Source organism: Somniosus microcephalus, unplaced genomic scaffold, assembly GCF_052327205.1.
Source record: "Somniosus microcephalus isolate GS21.2 unplaced genomic scaffold, FLI_Smic_1.0 unresolved_chr2, whole genome shotgun sequence".
Classification (NCBI taxonomy): Eukaryota; Metazoa; Chordata; class Chondrichthyes; order Squaliformes; family Somniosidae; genus Somniosus; species Somniosus microcephalus.
This window is the reverse complement of record NW_028225180.1, coordinates 72,867,399-72,889,223: the sequence shown is the minus strand read 5'-3', so window position 1 is coordinate 72,889,223 and position 21,825 is coordinate 72,867,399. Positions and strand designations below refer to the sequence as shown.

Sequence of the window (21,825 nt, the reverse complement as noted above, 5' to 3'; positions counted from 1 at the left end):
ACAGTCCAAAGATGTGCGGGTTAGGTTGATTGGCCATGATAAAAATTGGCCCTTCGTGTTAGGGGGGATTAAATACGTGGGGTTACGGGGATAGGGCTTGGGTGGGATGGCTGTTGGTGTAGGGACCGGGTGCTAGGGTTTGGATGATCAGCCATGATCTCGTTGAATGGCGGAGCAGGCTCGAAGGGCCGAATGGCCTACTCCTGCTCCTATCTTCTGTGTCTGTCTGTGTTTGTTTGCAAAGCAACGTGGGTTTCATCTTATGCACCCTGCCCTATGAGGAAGCCAGTAAACTCATAAAGCTGCATGTCCCTATCTTGCGGCAGCTTTTCTGTGAATTCTTCAGCTCCCCTGAAACGTGTCAGCCACCTGACAGATACATGCCTGGGACAGCACCCAGGCTGATATTACAGATCTCCTGTGGCTGTCTCAAAAGACCCGGTGGCATAAAAGTTGAGTCGTGCCCTTCACAGCCACAGACCGAGCTGTCCGGGCCGATGACCTTGCTGCAGATCTTCATACAGTGGGGTATACAGCTCTCCTATTGCTTCAGTAAAGCGCATTCTTCTAACGCAGCTCCTCGTGAGCATGTTCATAGGATCTGCTTGGCCTGTAAATTGGTTTTTTTGGGTGGGGGGTGTAATATCTTGAAGGCAGCATCCCCTCTCTTCCATCCTCTTCTGCTCCTCCCCATTATAATGGCAATCAAAAGAAATACTCATTCGGAATCCTATACCTAAACCGTAGAACCTCGCTGTGGTTGGGAACAAAAGTCTCCCCGTGGTCTCTCAGTCCTCCCCTGGCAGTAGGAGGCAAGACCAGCAATGTCCAGGTGAAAAAACAAATCTCTCAAAGCTCTTTCCCAGCGCCAAAGTGTCTGCAAACTTCAGGCTGACGCGTTTCCCCACTTTTATTTGCCAGTCTCAACTGTTCTTAGCAACAGATATACCTCATTTATCTCATCCTGAGTTACCCCGGTGCACTGTGAGCATAACTCACAGGATTTTGATGCACCAATGCCACTGGCCCCCAGTTACGTAAATTTCAATTCCAACTTCCCTATCCTCTCTAATGTTCTTCAATGTATTGTCGCCTCACAGATCCATGCCCATCTCTCCCGCATCTCTGTGTTTGAATCTCCCCAATCAGATTTCCACCCCTCCCAAAGCACCGAAACAGCCCGAACCAAAGTCACGAGTGGCATGCTGTGTGACTATGACCATGGTATATTATCTCTCCTTGACCCCTCTGCAGACTTTGACATAGTTGGCCACACTGTCCTCCAACGCCACTCCTGCATTGTCTGGCTCAGGTGAGATTGCTCTTAGTTCCACTCTTATCCAATTGTGGCCAGAAATGGCTTCCCTTCCCATACCCCCCAAGCATATGTCCTTGGCTCCCTCCTCTTCCCCATCTACATGCTGTCCCTTACAACATCATCAGACGTGACGTCAGCTTTGACATTTACGGTGACAACACCCAGTTCGACTTCACCACATTCCTCACCCTCCATTGCCTCTATACTGTCGGATTGCTTGTCTAACATCCAGTCTTGGATGAGCCGCAATTCCCCTTAGTTAAACATTGGGAAAACCGAGCTTATCACCTCTCCCCAACCCACCGTCTCAGGCTGAACCAGATTGCTTGCAACACCAGCATCCTATGTGATCCTGAACTGAGCTTGTGACCACATTTCTCCATCACAACTACATCTGCCTCTAACATTGCCCACTTCCACCCCTAGCTCAGCCCATCTGCCACTGGGACCTCTCATCCATGTCTTTGTCTATGACTTTACTATTCCAATGCTCTCTGGGCTGGACTCCCATCCCCCACCATTGTTAAGCTGCAGCTCTTCCAAAACTACTTTCCGTATCCTATCCTTCACCAAGGCCTGCTTGCCCATCACCCCTGTTCTTAATGACCTACATTGACTCCTCAACCCCACAACACCTCAACGTTAAATCTCTCCATGGCCTCACCCTTCCTCCTCCAGAGCTGTCTGTTCTTTTAACTCTGGCATCGTGTGACTGCCCCCACCTTCTCACTGCTTTCAGCTGCCTAGGCCACATGGTCTGGAATTCTCTCTGTAAAGCCGTCTGCCTCTCTACCTCCTCCTTTAAGACCTTCCTTTTAGAATCCTGCCTATTTGACCAAGCTTTTGGTCAGCCCAGCTAACCCCTCCCTCTGGCTTGGCTCCACTTTTTTTTTGTCCTTCCTAACCCATGAGAATTGAGGCATGTGCATCATCTCAAGTGCTGCCCTGGGTGAGATCACCTCAGCACAAACTGGGAACTGAAACTGGGATCTTCTGATTCACGTGGCACAGTAAGTTCACCTCTCAGCCATTGAGGGAGCTTGCTGCTGTTTCTTTTCTGTGCTGTGTGTGAGCATGTCATAACGGCACAGAAGGAGGCCATTCAGTCCATCGAGTCCGTGCCAGCTCTCTGCACAGCAATCCAGTCAGTCCCATTCCCCCGCTCTATCCCCGTAGCCCTGCAAGTTTATTTCCTATCCAGTCTCCCCTCGAAAACATTGAGTGTCTCCGTATCCACCACTTCCGTCGGCAGCGAGTTCCAGGTCCTCGCCACTCGCTGCGTAAAAAAGTCTTTCCTCACATCCCCCCTGTATCTCTTGCCCAAAACCTTAAATCTGTGTCCCCTAGTCCTTGTACCATCAACTAGTAGGAACAGCCTTTCCCCATCTAGCCTATCCAAACCCGTTATAATCTTGTACACCTCTATCAAATCACCCCTCAACCTCTTTTGCTCTAATGAAAACAAATCTAGCTTAAGAACATAAGAAATAGGAGCAGGAGTAGGCCAATCGGCCCCTCGAGCCTGCTCCGCCATTCAATAAGATCATATCTGATCCTAACCGCCAATCTACTATCACAGAACCATCTCCTGAATCTAACAGAATTAGACACACGAAATAGGAGCAGGATCAGGCTACACGGCCCCTGGGCCCGCTCCGCTACCCACAGGGCCATGACCGATCCGAACCTAGACCCATGTCCAAATTCCTGCCCGTAACCCTTAATTCCCTTTACTTCTAGGAAACTGTCTATTTCTGTTTTAAATTTATGTAATGATGTAGCTTCTACAGCTTTTTGGGGCAGCATATTCCATGGACCTACCACCCTCTGAGTGAAGTAGTTCCTCCTCATCTCAGTTTTGAAAGAGCAGCCCCTTATTCTAAGACTATGCCCCCTAGTTCTAGTTTCACCCATCATCGGGAACATCCTCCCCGCATCCACCCGATCCAACCCCTTTACAATCTTATATGTTTCAATAAGATCGCCTCTCATTCTTCTGAACTCCAATGAGTAGAGTCCCAATCTACTCATCCTCTCCTCATATGTCCATCCCCTCATCCCCGGGATTAACCGAGTGAACCTTCTTTGTACTGACTCGAGAGCAAGTATGTCTTTTCTTAAGTATGGACACCAAAACTATGCAGTATTCCAGGTGCGGTCTCACCAATACCTTGTACAACTGAAGCAATACCTCCCTATTTTTATATTCTATCCTCCTAGCAATGAAAGCCAACATTCCATTGGCCTTCTTAATCACTTGCTGCACCTGCATACTAACCTTTTGAGTTTCGTGCACCAGGACCCCCAGATCCCTTTGTACTTCAGTACTTTCCAGTTTCTTGCCATTAAGATAATAACTTGCTGTATGATTTTTCCTGCCAAAGTGCATAACCTCACACTTTCCAGTATTGTATTCCATCTGCCAAATCTCTGCCCACTTACTTAGCCTGTCTATGTCCCCTTGCAGGTTTTTTATGTCCTCACTCACTACTTTCCCTCCCATCTTAGTATCATCTGCAAACTTTGATATGTTACACTCGGTCCCCTCCTCCAAATCGTTAATATAGATTGTAAAGAGTTGGGGACCCAGCACTGACCCCTGTGGAACACCACTAGTTACTGATTGCCAGTCTGAGAATGAACCATTTATCCCAACTCTCTGCCTTCTGTTAGATAGCCAAACCTCTATCCATGCCAGAATATTACCCCCAATCCCGTGATTTTTTATCTTAAGCAATAATCTTTTGTGTGGCACCTTGTCAAATGTCTTTTGGAAGTCTAAATACACTACGTCCACTGGTTCCCCTTTATCCACCCTATATGTTACTTCCTCAAAGAACTCCAGCAAATTTGTCAAACATGACTTCCCCTTCATAAAACCATGCTGACTTTGTCCTATTAAATTATGATTATCCAAATGTCCTGTTACTGTCTCCTTAATAATGGACTCCAATATTTTACCTACCACAGATGTTAGGCTAACCGGTCTATAGTTTCCAGCCTTCTGTCTACTGCCCTTTTTAAATAAGGGTGTTACATTAGCAGTTTTCCAGTCTGCCGGGACCTTTGCTGAGTCCAGGGAGTTTTGGAAAATTATTACCAATGCATCCACAATCCCTACCGCCACTTCCCTCAAGACCCTAGGATGTAAGCCATCAGGTCCAGGTGATTTATCCGCCTCGAGTCCCATTATTTTACCGAGTACCACTTCCTTAGTGATTTTGATCGTGTTTAGCTCCTCCCCCCCCCCCCCTTTAGCCCCCTGTTTGTCCAGTGTTGGGATATTCTTAGTGTCTTCTACTGTAAAGACTGATACAAAATATTCATTCAGTGTTTTTGCCATTTCCATATTTCCCACCATTAATTTCCTGGTCTCATCCTCTAAGGGACCAACATTTACTTTAGCCACCCTTTTTCCTTTTATATAACTATATAAAAACTCTTTCTATCTGTTTTTATATTTTTTGCTAATTTACTTTCATAATCTATCTTCCCTTTCTTAATCAATCTTTTTGTTATTTTTTGCTGTCTTTTAACGTTTTCCCCAATCCTCTATCCTCCCACTAGATTTGGCTACCTTATATGCCCTTGTTTTTAGTCGAATATTATCCTTAATTTCTTTACTTAGCCAACCTGTCCTTGTAACTAAGGTTCCCCCATCCCCGGAACCAATCTGGTAAATCTCCGCACCCTCTCTCAAGGGCCTTCACATCCTTCCTAAAGTGTGGTGACCAGAACTGGACGCAATACTCCAGTTGTGGCCTAACCAGCGCTTTATAAAGGTTCAGCATAACGTCTGTACTTGTGTTTGTCAGTTAATGTATTGCAAAACAATGGCTGTAGCAAGTTACAAAATAAGCCTCATGTATGCTTCAACCTGAAAATAAATGCAAGGTAGCCCGGTATTTTTCCCTTATTGAAATTAAGTCAAAATGGTGCGTTATTTTAAATGTTACACCCTTCTGATACGAGTGAGGATACTGAGCACCTGAATATATAAAATGTCATTCCTGCTAGATTGTCCAGTGCAATGGTATGCTCCCCACTTGTTCAGTTGGGTGGGTGCGCTCGTAGTATCACTAAAGCTCGGCATCATTCAGAACAGGGCAGTTTTCTTGAGTGCCGTCCCTGCCGCTGGACTCGGTATCCACCGGCGCAGTGTGTACAATCTACAGATGCACTGCAGCTACTCACCAAGTTTACTTTGATATCTGGTAGCCCCATAACCTCTACCACTGAGAAGTACAAGAGAAGCAGCATCATGGGAACACCATTGCCTTTAACTTTACCTCCAAGTCACACCTCATCCTGACTTGGACATCAGTCCCTGCCGTTTCTTCATTGTTGCTCGGTCAATATCCTGGCAGTCCCTAGCACGGTGGGAGCACCATTGCCGCGAGGACTGCAGCGGTTCAAGAAGGCGGCCCACCATCACCTTCTCAGGGCAATAAATACAACCTTGACTGACGCTCACATCCCAAGAACAAATATTTTTTTTAAAACTCAGGACGCGCTTGAAAACTTTAGGCTAGAAATTTGGCTCCGTAGCGCCCGATTTTTCGCCGCTACGGGTATTGCTTTGTGTCGAAAATGGCGTCCATGCACGCACTTCTGGTGTGGACCACGCCAGACGCCCTTTTGGTGAGGGTGGGCATTAGGAGCGTGCGCCGGAAGTATGTTGAGTGGGTAGATCATGATGTCGATCATGATGTCAATCAGCGTGCAATGCTGATCTGATGCCAGTGCTGCCATTTTCGTCCTCAATGCTGGAGCTAACACCCTGCCTTAACCTTGTGCAGCTGAACATGCGATCAGCAGCAGCAAGTACGTCCCACCAGTGATATTTAAAGGGATTAGCAACCACTCTGGTTTGTTGCTGATTAATTTCTACTGGCTCTAAGTTTGTGTAAGTGCTTAAGAGCTTTCTAGAGTTGTTTAAAGTTGGTCGTCGTCGTACGTGTCTTCACACTGTTCCCTTTGGGGAACTGTATGAAGTGGTGGAAGGATTTCTGGCCGCGATTAACGCTCCTTCCGTGACCGCGACCATCTTCGTACCAGCCATTAGGGTGGTTAGTCCTATGGCAGGAGGGTTTTACGGGCTCCCACAACCCATACGAGGGGGGGGGGGGGGCACCCACACCCACGGATGCAAGTATCCCGCTGGATGTCAACCCAGAATTTAGAGCTGGAGCTCCGACTCCACTTGCCGGGACTGTCTGGAGCGGGGTTCGAAACCCTACGCCTTCTGGCCCAGCAGCGGGGATGCTACTGCTATGCCAAAGGCCCACTCCGTTTAAAGTTGGTGAGGTGACAGGGAGTGGTGCTGTAAGTGGAGAAGGCCTTGGTTCTGACTGCAAGAGATCTAGTCAGAACACTTGCTCCCAGTCTTGGGTGCTGTAGTTGTCATCCCCCTTGACCTGCAGCATAACAGGGAGGTGGAGCATAGGCAGCAAAGAGGGCAAGCTGTTCGCAGAGGGAGGAGGCAGCCAGCACACCCCGTCTGCGGCTGGGTTGTCTGTGATTGCCTCATTCGACTACAGTTCCACTGAACACAACCCTAAATCTTCATTGTACAACAGTCGCACACCTTCCAGTCCCTCTATTCCAGACCATCACAGTGTCCTCTTGGCCACAATGCTGGAATAAAAGCCACCACAAAAGAAACATTCCAATACAATTTTATACATCAATCCATCCAATATTAAATAACAACGTCAACTTATCACCCTTGTGCATTCCCTTCGTGCCTGTCTTCCATGTGCCTTTGCCTGGCCCAGTGCTCCTGCGAAGTGCTACCCCAGTGGTTGCAGCATAGCTGGTGGATGGCTGCTGACTTTCAGTGGGGGAGACTGCAGATGGTCTTGCAGGACGACCTTGAGCAGCTCTGGGCCTAGATGCCCGGCTTTAGACTGCACCATCTCGGCATGAACAGCAGTAGTCTGTGCCGGCTGGCAACAGCAAGGGCATTGGTGGATTGGCAGTGGTGGGAGGATGAATGCTGGCATCCTGAGAGAGGACAGCAGGTTTGTGCTCCACGGAGCCACTGCTGCTCCCCTGGGGCGGTGCCTGAGCAATCCTAGTAATCTGTTGGAGGACAGATTGCTGGACTGCTGTGACACCCTGCAAACCTCTTTCCACACTGGCAAACGCACCCGCAATGGCAGCAGTCTGAGCTTGCGTGGCTGCAAGCTGAGCTTGCATGACAGAAGTCTGAGCTTCCACTGCAGCACTTGGGCGTTGGGTGGCTTCTGCTTGTGCTGCAATGGAAGCTGAGACATCGGCCATCAGACACTGCATCATGGTTGGGTCCACAAATGTGCTACTGGAGTTGCCCATCACTTCTGTGCTGGAAAGGATGGGCTCCAAGCTCTGCACAAAGCCCTGTGCAAGGTTGGTGCTGGACTCCTCCATGCTCCTTGACATTGCACTCAGACTTTCTGGCAGGCCTGCCAATGCACCAAACATTTCTGTGCACAACCATCAGCGTTCCTCTGTAGGCCGCCACATCTGAGTCCTCTGCAGTAGAACTCGTGTGTGACTGCGCCCCCCCTTTCCCCTGCCTTGGCTGCAGGCCACTTGTCCCGCCTCTAACCTATCCTCTAAAGTATGCGGAGTGTCAGTATCTGAGCTGGTGGTTGCGAGTGAAATCGATTGACGGTGCTGTGTCTTCATCTGTGCCTTGGTGCTCTTCAATTTCATGCTCCACCACCAGGGTGAGGTGGAGCTGTGAATGTGAGGCATGAGTCGTGTTTGGTAGAGATTGTTGTTAGGTGAGTGATGGGGGTGTGGAGCATTGAGCAGTGTGTGAGGCTAGTGGTGCAGCTGGTGGGATATGGCATTTGAAGATTAAATCACTGACCTTGTCCACTTGTGTGAGGTCATTAAACTTCTTTCTACACTGCGTCCAGGTCCGCGGGGCTACACTGCTAGCATCGACCACGACAGCTATCTGCTCCCATTGCCTATTGCACATTTGCCTGGCGGGCCTCCTGCCCCCTGTGGAAACTTCTCTCATGTTCACCTCCTGCACCAAGGCCACCAGTGCTGCATCGGAGAACCTTGGAGCACGCTTTCTCCCCTGTTGTGGCATCAGTAGCCCTTTTTGCTACTCTGACTCTGTTCCCCAGCCAGTTGAATCACCTGCTGTAGGCAGAATGCACCTCCTTTAAGAGGCGCAGACTGCCTTTAAGAAGTGCAGCCTAGCTTTAATTGGTACTAGCATCCAGCTCTTTGGTGCTACACTTTACGGGAACGGTAGCATAGTGGTTATGTTACTGGACTAGTAATCCAGAGGCCTGGACGAATGATCCAGTAGACGTGAGTTCATATCCCACCACGGCAGCTGGGGAATTTAAATTCAGTTAATTAAATAAATCTGGAATAAAAAGCTAGTATCGGTAATGGTGACCATGAAATGACTGGATTGTCGTAAAAACTCACCTGGTTCAAAAATGTCCTTTAGGGAATCTGTCGTCCTTACCTGGCCTGGCCTAGCCTATATGTGACTCCAGACCCACAGCAATGGCCTAGCAAGTCACTCAATTGTAACAAACCGCTACAAAAACAATAACAAGAATAAAACTGGAATAACCACCTGGCATCAACCTAGGCACCAACTTCGGACACAACAACAGCACACCCAGCCCAGTCGACCCTGCAATGTCCTCACTAACATCAGGGGACTTGTGCCAAAATTGGGAGAGCTGTCCCACAGACTAGTCAAGCAACAGCCTGACATAGTCATATACTCACAGAATTGTACCTTTCAGCCAATGTCCCAGACTCTTCCATCACCATCCCTGGGTATGTCCTGTTCCACCAGAGGTGGTGGCACAGTGGTATACAGTCGGAGGGGAGTGGCCTGGGAGTCCGGACCCCATGAAGTCTCATGGCTTCAGGTCAAGCATGGGCAAGGAAACCTCCTGCTGATTATTACCTACGTCCCTCCCTCAGCTGATGAATCAGTACTCCTCCATATTCAACACCACTTGGAAGAAGCACTGAGGCTAGCAAGGGCACAGAATGTACTCTGGGTGGGGGACTTCAATGTCCATCACCAAGAGTGGCTCAGTAGCACCACTACTGGCCGAGTCCTGAAGGACATAACTGCCAGTCTGGGCCTGCGACAGGTGGTGAGTGAACCAACACGAGGGAAAAAACTACTTGACCTCATCCTCACCAATCTACCTGTCGCAGATGCATCTGTCCATGACAGCATTGGTAGCAATGACCACCGCACAGTCCTTGTGGAGACGAAGTCCCGTGTTCACACTGAGGACACCCTCCATCGTGTTGTGTGGCACTACCACCGTGCTAAATGGGATAGATTCAGAACAGATCTAGCAGCTCAAAGGTGGGCATCCATGAGGCGCTGTGGGCCATCAGCAGCAACAGAATTGTATTCCACCACAATCTGTAACCTCATGGCCTGGCATATCCCTCATTCTACCATTACCATCAAGCCAGGGGACCAATCCTGATTCAATGAGTGCAGAAGAGCATGCCAGGAGCAACACCAGGCATATCTAAAAATGAGGTGCCAACCAGGGGAAGCTGCACCACAGGACTACATGCTATAGACAGAGCTAAGCAATCCCACAATCAATGGATCAGATAAAAGCCCTGCAGTCCTGCCACATCCAGTTGTGAATGGTGATGGACAATTAAACAACTAACGGGAGGAGGTGGCTCCATGAATATTCCCATCCTCAATGATGGCGGAGCCCAGCGCGAGTGCAAAAGACAAGGTTGAAGTGCCGAGTGGATGATCCATATCGGCATTCTCTTGAGGTCTGCGCTATCACAGAAGCCAGTCTTCAGACAATTTGATTCGTTCCACGTGATATCAAGAAACAGCTGAGCGTACTGGATACAGCAAAGGCTATGGGCCCCGACCGCATCCCGGCTGTCGTGCTGAAGACTTATGTCCTAGAACCACCCGCGCCTGTAGCCCAGCTGTTCCAGTACGGCTACAACACTGGCATCTACCCGACAATGTGGAAAACTACCTAGGTATGTCCTGTCCACAAAAAGCAGGGCAAATCCAATCCGGCCAATTACCGCCCCATCAGTCTACTCTCAATCATCAGCAAAGTGATGTGAAGGTGTTGTCGACATTGCTATCAAGCGGCACTTACTCACCAATAACCTGCTCACCGATGCTCAGTTTGGGTTCTGCCAGGACCACTCGGCTCCCGACCTCATTACAAACTTGATCCAAACATGGACAGTTAACAGGAGGAGGAGGCTCCAAAAATATCCCCATCCTCAATGATGGTGGAGCCCAGCACGTGAGTGCAAAAGACAAGGCTGAAGCATTTGCAACTATCTTCAGCCAGAAGTGCTGAGTGGATGATCCATCTCGGCCTCCTCCTGAGGTCCCCAGCATCACAGATGCCAGTCTTCAGCCCATTCAATTCACTCCACGTGATGTCAAGAAACGGCTGAAGACATTGGATACTGCAAAGGCTATGGGCCCTGACAACATTCCGGCAATAGTACTGAAGACTTGTGCTCCAGAACTAGCTGTGCCCCTAGCCAAGCTGTTCCAGTACAGCTACAACACTGGCATCTACCTGGCAATGTGGAAAATTGCCCAAGTATGTCCTGTCTACAAAAAGCAGGACAAATCCAACCCGACCAATTACTGTCCCATCAGTCTACTCTCAATCATCAGCAAAGTGATGGAAGGTGTCGTCGACAGTGCTATCAAGCGGCACTTACTCAGCAATAACCTGCTAACTGACACCCAGTTTGGGTTCCGCCAGGGCCACTCAGCTCCTGACCTCATTACAGCCTTGGTCCAAACATGGACAAAAGAGCTGAACTCAAGAGGTGAGGTGAGAGTGACTGCCCTTGACATCAAGGCAGCGTTTGATCGAGTGTGGCATCAAGGAGCCCTAGCAAAACTGAAGTCAATGGGAATCAAGGGGAAAACTCTCCATTGGTTGGAATCATACCTAGCACAAAGGAAGTTGGCTGTAGTTGTTGGAGGTCATTCATCTCAATCACATGACATCACTGCAGGAGTTCCTCAGGGCAGTGTCCTAGGCCCAACCATCTTCAGTTGTTTCATCAATGACCTTCCCTCCATCATAAGGTCAGAAGTGGGGATGTTCGCTGATGATTGCACACTGTTCACCATTTGAGACTCGTCAGATACTGACGCAGTCCGTGTCCATATGCAGCAAGACTTGGACAACATTCAGACTTGGGCTGACAAGTGGCAAGTAACATTCGCACCACACAAGTGCCAGGCAATGACCATCTCCAACAAGCGAGAGTCTAACCATCTCCCCTTGACATTCAATGGCATTACCATCGCTGAATCCCCCACTATCAACATCCTGGGGGTTACCATTGATCAGAAAATGAACTGGACCAGCCATATAAATACTGTGGCTACAAGAGCAGGCCAGAGGCTGGGAATTCTGCGGCGAGTGTCTCACCTCCTGACTCCCCAAAGCCTTTCCACCATCTACAAGGCACAAGTCAGGAGTGTGATGGAATACTCTCCACTTGCCTGGATGAGTGCAGCTCCAACAACACTTGAAGCTCAACACCATTCAGGATAAAGCAGCCCGCTTGATTGGCACTCCATCCACCACCTTCAACATTCACTCCCTCCACCACCGGCGCACTGTGGCTGCAGTGTGTACCATCTACAAGATGCACTGCAGCAACTCGCCAAAGCTCCTTCAACAGCACCTTCCAAACCCACGACCTCTACCACTTAGAAGGACAAGGGCAGCAGACGCATGGGAACATCCCCACCTACAAGTTCCCCTCCAAGCTACACACCATCCTGACTTGGACCTGTATCGCCATTCCTTCACTGTCGCTGGGCCAAAATCCTGGAACTCCCTTCCTAACAGCATTGTGGGTGTACCTACACCATATGGGCTGCAGCGGTTCAAGAAGGCGGCTCACCACCATCTTCTCAAGGGCAATTAGGGATGGGCACTAAATGCAGGCCTAGCCAGCCAGCGACGCCCACATCCCATCAATGAATAAAAAAAAAAGCTGAATTCCAGAGGTGAGGTAGAAACATAGAAGATAGGAGCAGGAGTAGGCCATTTGGCCCCTCGAGCCTGCTCCGCCATTCAATGCTATCATGGCTGATCATCCAAGTTCAGTACCCGGTACCTGCTTTCTCCCCATACCCCTTTAGCCGTAAGAAATATATCCAACTCCTTCTTGAATATATTTAATGAATTGGCCTCTACTGCCTTCTGTGGTAGAGAATTCCACAGGTTCACCACACTCTGGGTGAAGAAATTCCTCCTCATTTCTGTCCTAAAAGGCTTACCCTTATCCTTAGACTGTGACCCCTGGTTCTGGATTCCCCGACCATCGGGAACATCCTCCCTGCATCTAGTCTGTCCAGTCCTGCCAGAATTTTATAAGTTTCAATGAGATCCCCTCTCATTCTTCTAAACTCCAGCAAGTACAAGCCCAATCGACCCAATCTCTCCTCATACGTCATTCCTGCCATCCCAGGTATCAGCCTGGTGAATCTTCGCTGAACTCCTTCCATGGCAAGAATATCCTTCCTCAGATAAGGCGACCAAAACTGCACACAATACTCAAGATGTGGTCTCACCAAGGCCCTGTACAACTGTGGCAAGACATCCTTGTTCCTGTACTCAAACCCTCTCGCTATGAAGGCCAACATACCATTTGCTTTCTGAACCGCCTGCTGCACCTGCATGCTTACCTTCAGCGACTGGTGCACAAGGACACCCAGGTCTAGTTGTACTTCCCCTTCTCCCAATCTATTGCCATTCAGATAATCTGCCTTCCTGTTTTTGACACCAAAGTGGATAACCTCACATTTATCCACGTTATATTGCATCTGCCATGCTTCTGCCCAATCACCCAACCTGTCCAAATCATCCTGTAGTTTCTTGGCATCCTCCTCACAGCACACACGTCCACCCAGCTTTGTGACATCTGCAAATTTGGAGATATTACATCTAGTTCCCTTGTCTAGATCATTAATATATATTGTGAATAGCTGGGGTCCAAGGACCGATCCCTGCGGCACCCCACTAGTCACTGCCTGCCACTCAGAAAAAGACCCGTTTATTCCAACTCTTTGCTTTCTATCTGCCAACCAGTTCTCTATCCAAGTCAATACCTTGCCCCCAATCCCATGTGCCTTAACTTTACACGCTAATCTCTTATGTGGGACCTTATCGAAAGCCTTCTGAAAGTCCAAATACACCACATCCACTGGTTCTCCCTTATCTATTTTACTAGTTACATCCTCAAAAAATTCCAGTAGATTAGTCAAGCATGATTTACCTTTTGTAAATCCATGTTGACTGTGTCCGATCCGGTCACTGTTTTCCAAGTGATCTGCTATTACATCTTTTATAATGAGCGTGACTACCTTTGACATGAAGGCTGCATTTGACCGAGTCTGACATCAAGGAGCCCTAGTAAATTTGAGGTAAATGGGATTCAGGAGGAAAACTCCACTGGCTGGAGTTATGCCTAGCACAAAGGAAGATGGTTGTGGTTATCGGAGGCCAATCACCTCAGCCCCAGGACATCGCTGCAGGAGTTCCTCAGGGTAGTGTCCTAAGCCCAACCATCTGCTTCATCAATGACCTTCCCTCCATCATAAGGTCAGAAGTGGGGATATTTGCTGATGATTGCATAGTGTTCAGTTTTATTCTCAACTCCTTAGATAATTAAGCAGTCTATGCCCGCATGTAGCAAGACCTGGACAAAATTTAGGCTTGGACTGATAAGTGGCAAGTAATATTTGCGCCACACAAGTGCCAGTCAATGACCATCTCCAACAAGCAAGAGTCTAACCACCGCCCTTTGACACTCAACGGCATTACCATTGCCAAATCCCCAACCATCAACATCCTGGGGATCAACATTGATCAGAAACTTAACTGGACCAACCCCATGAATACTGTGGCAACAAGAACAGGTCAGAGGCTGGGTATTCTGTGGCGAGTGTCTCACCTGACTCCCCAAAGCCATTCCACCATCTATAAGGCACAAGTCAGGAGTGTGATGGAATACTCTCCACTTGCCTGGATGAGTGCAGCTAACAACACTCAAGAAGCTCAACACCATCCAGGACAAAGCAGCCCGCTTGATTGGCACCCCATCCACCACCTTAAACATTCACTCCCTCCACCACCGGCGCACCGTGGCTGCAGTGTGTACCATCTACAAGATGCACTGCAGCAACTCGCCAAGGCTTCTTCGGCAGCACCTCCCAAACCCGTGACCTCTTCTACCTAGAAGGACAAGGGCAGCAGGCGCATGGGAACACCATCACCTCCAAATTCCCCTCCAAGTTACACACCATCCTGACTTAGAAGTATATCGGCGTTCCTTCATCGTCGCTGGGTCAAAATCCTGGAACTCCCTCCCTAACAGCACTGTGGGAGCACCTTTACCACATGGACTGCAGCGGTTCAAGAAGGCGGCTCACCACCACCTTCTCAAGGGCAACTAGGGATGGGCAGTAAATGCTGGCGTTGCACGCGATGCCCACATCCCAGGAACACATTTTTTAAAAAGCCTCGCATGAACTTGGGCCCCTTGCTGAGCGTTCAGCCACTCGACGGCACATTCAGCGCTGGGCTGAACGCCACAATCATGTTAATCAGCAGGCAGTACAAAGTTAGCGTGCTGCCAGCGTTACATTGAACGGGTGCGGGTTGATCCTGCATTGCAATCCCTGCAACCGTTTCTTGAGGCAAACTAATTTCTAGCTGAAAGTTTTTTAAGATGGATGAATTGCCCGTGGTGTTGCCCACATTCAGTTGATGAATAACAGTGACCACACTTAAAAAGTACTTCATTGGCTGTAAAGCGCTTTGGGATGTCCTGAGAATATGGAAGGCGCTGTAGAAATGCAAGCCTTTCTTTCTTTACTTCAGAAGCTCTCTCCACAGAGCCGACTGGTGGCCAGAGAATCTAGCAATTGATGTCGCAAAATTGAATGGGAAATGTTGACAGACAATGGACCAAAAATCGTGACAAGAGGAATTAAGGCTGTGGACAGGACGCGTGTGCCATTACACAAGATTTTCAACATTGTGTGTAGGTGGTGATCATTGTGTCATGGGATGATGCTGCAATCAAATTAATGTTATACAATCTGCTTTATGGGTCAAACAGTTACACAACTGTTGACCAATATTGTTTCTATATATGTTTTTCTAACATTTCCCAAACTCTCATTGTGAGGGGGATTGACAGGGTAGATGCTGAGAGGATGTTTCCCCTGGCTGGAGAGTCTAGAACCAGGGGTCACAGTCTCAGGATAAGGGGTCGGCCATTTAGGACTGATGAGGAGGAATTTCTTCACACACACAGAATCACACAGAAACCCCACAGTGCAGATAGAGGCCATTTCGGCCCATCGAGCCTGCACCGACACATATCCCACCCGATCCTCGTAACCCCTACACCAACACACATCCCACCCTATCCCTGTAACCCCACGTATTTAATCCCCCTAACACTAAGGGTCAATTTATCATAGCCAATCAACCTAACCCGCACATCTTTGGACTGTGGGAGGAAACCAGAGCACCCGGAGAAAACCCACGCAAACACGGGGAGAATGTGCAAACTCCACACAGACAGTTGCCCGAGGCCAGATTCGAACCCGGGTCTGTGGCGCTGTGAGGCAACAGTGCTAACCACTATGCCACCGTGCTGCCCTCACTCAGAGGGTTGTGAATCTTTGGAATTCTCTACCCCAGTGGGGTGTGGATGTTCAGTCGTTGAGCATATTCAAGGCTGAGATTGATAGATTTTTGGAGAATCGAGGGATATGGGGATCGGGCGAGAAAGTGGAAGATCAGCCATGATCTTATTCAATGGCGGAGCAGGCTCGAGGGGCCATATGACCTACTCTTGCTGCTATTTCTTATGTTCATATGTTCAACTTTACAAATCTTAAAGTTGAAGTAAAAATTGAGAACCATTTTTCCTCTTAACTGTGAACTAATCAACAGGTGTGAGCGAATTATTGACTGATTCATGTTTTCTTTGTTTCAGTTGAAGAAGAAAGCCCTTTCACTGATTGTGTAAGTAAGAATCTAAATTTAACCTGTGCAAACCTTGTTTCATTTGAGTTATCTGAAATTGAAAGGCCTAGTTAGCTTTAAAATTGTGGGCAGGATTAATGGAAAGTGATCCAGAATTTACAAAAAGAACATCAAGCTCAGTCCATCCAAACAAAGGTGAAAATAAATTGCACCAATTCAGGGAAAATTGGAAATTCAGCTCTAACACCCCAAGAATAAACGGTCTTGCATTTATATAGCACCTTTCACATCCTCAGGACGTCCCAAAGTGCTTCGCAGGCAATGAAGTACTTTCAAATGTTGAATTGCAGGTAAATGTAACTTTCAAAGCCACTGAAATCTGATGAACTCTTTAGGCTGAGGTTCAGTCGACACCAAATAACGGTCAGTGTGCAATCTAAATCTGTAAATTGGAAAGCAGCTTTCTAACAGAAACGGAGAACCCTACTGCTCAGAAGGAGACCATTCAGCCCATCGTGCCTGTGCCAGCTCTTTGAAAGAGCTCTCCAATTAGTTCCGTTCCCCCCTGCTCTTTCCCCACAGCCCTGCAATTTCAGATCAGCTGCGATCTCATTGAATGGTGGAACAGGCTTGAGGGGCTGAATGGCCGCCTCCTGTTCCTATGGTAACAGGCTCAAGGGGCTGAATGGCCTCCTCCTGTTCCTATGGTAACAGGCTCAAGGGGCTGAATGGCCTCCTCCTGTTCCTATGGTAACAGGCTCAAGAGGCTGAATGGCCTCCTCCTGTTCCTATGGTAACAGGCTTGAGGGGCTGAATGGCCTCCTCCTGTTCCTATGGTAACAGGCTCGAGGGGCTGAATGGCCTCCTCCTGTTCCTATGGTAACAGGCTCAAGAGGCTGAATGGCCTCCTCCTGTTCCTATGGTAACAGGCTTGAGGGGCTGAATGGCCTCCTCCTGTTCCTATGGTAACAGGCTCGAGGGGCTGAATGGCCTCCTCCTGTTCCTATGGTAACAGGCTCAAGGGGCTGAATGGCCTCCTCCTGTTCCTATGTTCCTAATTTTCTTCCCTTCAATATATATAAATATAAAAGTGGACACAATACTCCCAGTGCAGATCGTAGAATGGTATAGCACGGAAGGCGGCCGTTCGGCCCACTGCGCCTGTGCCAGCTCTTTGGTAGAGCTAGCCAATTAATCCCAGCCCCCTGCTCTTTCCTCATAGCCCTGTTAATTGTTTCTCTTCAAGTATTTTTCCAGTTCTCTTTTGAATGTTACTATTGAATCTTCTTCCACTGCCCTTGCATTCCAGATCACAACAAATCGCTGTGTGAAAAAAATGTTTTCTCATCTCCCCCTCTGGTTCTTTTGCCAATTATCTTAAATCTGTGTCCTCTGGTTACCGACCCTCCTGCCAATGGAAACAGTTTCTCCTTATTTACTCTATCAAAACCCTTCATGATTTTGAACGCCTCTCTCAAATCTCCCCTTAACCTTCTCTGCTCTAAGGAGAACAATTCCAGCTCCTCCAGCCTCTCCACATAACTGAAGTCCCTCATCCCTGGCACCATTCCAGTAAATCTCCTCCGCACCCTCTCCAAGGCCTTGACATCCTTCCTAAAGTGTGGTGCCCAGAATTGGACACGATACTCCAGCTGGGGCCTAACCAGTGTTTTATGAAGGTTTAGCATAACTTCCTTGTTTTTGTACTCCATGCCTCTATTGATAAAGCCCAGGATCCCACATGCTTTTTTAGCAGCCTCCTCAAGTTGTCCTGCCACCTTCAAAGATTTGTGTACACCCCCCCCCCCCCCCCGGTCTCTCCGTTCCTGCACCCCCTTTAAAATTGTACTATTTAGTTCATATTGCCTCTCATTCTTCCTATCAAAGTGTATAACTTCACACTTCTCTGCGTTAAATTTCATCTGCCATGTGTCTGCCCATTTCACTATGTCCTCCTGAAGTCTGTTACTATCTTCCTCATTGTTTACTACATTTCCAAGTTTTATATCCTTTTCAAACTTTGAAATTATGCCCTGTATACCCAAGTCCAGGTCATTAATATATATCAAAAAGGGCAGTGGTCCTAATACCGACCCCTGGGGAATACCACTGCACACTTCCCTCCAGTCTGAAAAACAACTGTTCATCACTACTCTCTGCTTTCTGTCCCTTAGCCAAATTTGTATCCATGCTGCCACTGTCCCTTTAATCCCTTGGGCTTTAATTTTGCTAACAAGCCTATTATGTGATACTTTGTCAAATGCCTTTTGAAAGCTCATATAAACCAGCCTAGCACCTCTACCATCTAGGACAAGGGCAGCAGGCACGTGGGAACACCACCACCACCACCAAGTTCCCCTCCAAGTCACACACCACACTGACTTGGAAATATATCGGTCGTTCCTTCATCGTCGCTGGGTCAAAATCCTGGAACTCCCTCCCTAACAGCACTGTGGGAGCACCTTCACCACACGGACTGCAGCGGTTCAAGGCGGCGGCTCACCACCACCTTCTCAAGGGGCAATTAGGGATGGGCAATAAATGCTGGGCCTTGCCAGCGACGCCCACATCCCATTAATGTATATTTAAAAATAATAATCTGCACTACTCTCATCAGCCCTCTCTGTTACTTCAAAGAACTCGATCAAGTTAGTCAAACATGATCTACCTTTAGCAAAATAGTGCTGGCTTTCATTTATTAGCCTGTACTTTTCCAAATGCCAATTAATTTAGTTGCAAATGTACCAGAGCCTTGTATATCCTAAATATAGTACTACATGTTTTGTACTTGGACCTAGCAATGCAATTCAACACCACGGGCTGGATTTTGCCAATGGGGAGCTTTTGGAGGCGGGACTTCCATTTACTGGGTTTCAGTCCCGCCTCCATCAACTTCTGGCCAACCAGTGGGTTTTTCCCCTGATTGACCTTATTCAGCCCGCCCGGCGGGCTCGGCAGGCCAATTAGGGGGAAGTCGGTGACAGAGCACATCAACGTATCACGTGTCATCTGTCAAGAATTTTTGAAAGAAGAAATGCCATCGTTTGACAGCTCTGTGAAGCTGTCAAACACTGACATCCTGTGTAGTTTGATGAGACCTTGTGTTCAGGACTCATCAAACCTTCCTACTTTGCAGAAATCAGCTGGCTGTTGTATCGCAGGATACAATAGCCAGTCTGTGATCTCTACAATGGAGATGTCGGGGACTCCGCTCCACAGCGGCTGAAGGCTGTAGGTAGAAACAAAGGTAAGTTAACATTTTCTAACACTTTATACACACCTCACATACTTACCACTCTACACTTGCACCCATCATTCACCTCTACATTGCACTTTCAGACCCCGCAGACCTCCTACTTGCCTCCTGCACCCCGGCGGGGTTCCCCCAGGTCTGGAAGCCCGTACATCAGCATGGAAAAATGGGGATAATCCTATTTTCTGCCTGTTAACTACCTGTTCACAGGCAGTTAATAGGCTTGAATCCCTTCCCGCCTCCAAGGAGATGGGACTTGGGGCGGGACGGTTGTCGCCTCCTGGCAACAGGACACGGAGGCGGGTTGGGGGCGGGTTTGCCACCCGCCCCCAAATTCTGTCACTTTCCCATCAGTCCCGCCTCCTCGGGGCTGAGAAAATCGCCCCCGATATTTGCATTCCCAATAGCTATTGCACTCTGCCCGTCTACCTTGAATGAGTGATCAACTATTACTCCTGGTCCCTTTCCTGATCCGTAGGAAGCATGTCTGGCCTTTACTAATACCAAATGTACGAGACTGCATTATCCGCAATGAAAGACAAGTGGCGTGATTTGTTCCTGATGTAATGCTACGATTAGTTTCCTCGGGAACATATTTGAAATGATCCGTAGCAATCTTGCTGGAGATGACTTATGGAAAGTGATACAGAATTTAGGAAAAGAACACCAGGCTCATCAAGCTCGATCCATCCGGACAAAGGTGAAAATAAATTGCACCAATTCAGGGAAAATTGGAAATTCAGCTCTAACGTCCCAAGAATAAACGGTCTTGCATTTATATAGCACCTTTCACGTCCTCAGGACGTCCCAAAGTGCTTCACAGGCAATGAAGTAATTTCAAATGTTGAATTGGAGGTAAATGTAACTTTCAAAGCCACTGAAATCTGATTGACCCTTTAGGCTGAGGTTCAGTCGACACCAAATAACAGTCAGTGTGCAGTTAAATCTGTAAATTGGAAAGCAGCTTTATAACAGAACCCTATAGCTCAGAAGGAGGCCATTCGGCCCATCGTGCCTGTGCCGGCTCTTTGAAAGAGCTCTCCAATTAGTGCGGTTGGATTTGCTAATCTGGTAGGCTTTCCATCGTAGACTGCACACATGTGGCCCTTAAGGCACCCCATCACAATCCAGGTATTTTTGTCAACCGCAAGGGCTTCCACTCCCTCAACGTGCAGCTGGTGTGTAACCACAATAAGGAAATTTTGCGCCAAGTACCCTGGCAGTTGCCATGACTCCTTCATCCTGCGGCAGTCTAGTGTGCCTCCGCTCTTCAGTCCGACAGACCAACTTTGCGGATGGCTACTTGGAGACAAGGGCTATCCCCTGAAGACGTGGCTAATGACGCCGTTGAGGAGGCCATCCAACGAAGCTGAGGAGCACTACAACTCCAGTCACATTTCCACCAGATCCATTATCGAGCAAACCATCGGCTTGCTAAAGATGCGATTCAGATGCCTTGACGGATCAGGTGGAGCCCTGCAGTACTCGGCAGCCAGGGTCTCCAGAATCGTCGTGGTCTGCTGTGCACTTCACAACATGACACAGCATCGTGGCTTGCAGCTGCCTGAGGTACAAGTGGCTCATCGCATAGCCTCCTCCGATGAGGAGGAGGAGGAGAGCGACAATGAACAGCTTGCGGCGGCGCCTCAACCAGCGGTAGCAGCACGTGAGAACATTGCTGCCCGGGATGCAAGAGATGCACTGACCTTGGCCAGATTTGCTTAGGCTGCCCAATCAAACACATTTGACTCACACCTTCTTACCACACCATCGACAATGCGGCTTCCTATCACTCTGACCACCATACTGACAATTCCAAGTCGCCCTGAGCCCTCAATGTGGAAGTCCCATTTGCGAAATGACACAGCCCACAACTTCAACAGTTTGCTATCAAGTCATTTTATAACATTAATTCACGGATGGCATTTCACAATTAAACACAACAGAACACCCAAGTGACTACCCTTGTGACTACTTGTGCTTTATCTTCCTCTTATGCGTGCTCCTACGTGGTGCTTCCCCTGAGGCTTCAGCAGATGTGGAGGCCCCTTGCTCACTTTCATGCTGCTCCTGCCTCGACACCTTTGGCGGACGCACTCTGGGGTTGCGAATCTGTGAGGGCTCACCAACAGTCTGCTGCTCCTGCGGCTGTGCAGGGGATGAGACGCCCATCTCAGTTGGGTGAGGACTCTGGTGGGGCTCTGACCGAGGGCTCCGCAGTG

The 21,825-nt window shown here is 48.5% G+C and overlaps 1 protein-coding gene across 1 annotated transcript in view; it reads left to right on the top strand.

Moving 5' to 3' along the window:
• The window catches only part of majin (membrane anchored junction protein), a 73,253-nt gene that overhangs the window by 14,126 nt on the left and 37,302 nt on the right, over positions 1-21,825 (top strand). Inside the window, exon 5 of the mRNA XM_085976066.1 lies at positions 16,361-16,389. Within this exon, the coding sequence (XP_085832192.1) occupies positions 16,361-16,389 (29 nt within the window). The remainder of the gene's footprint in view (positions 1-16,360; positions 16,390-21,825) is intronic.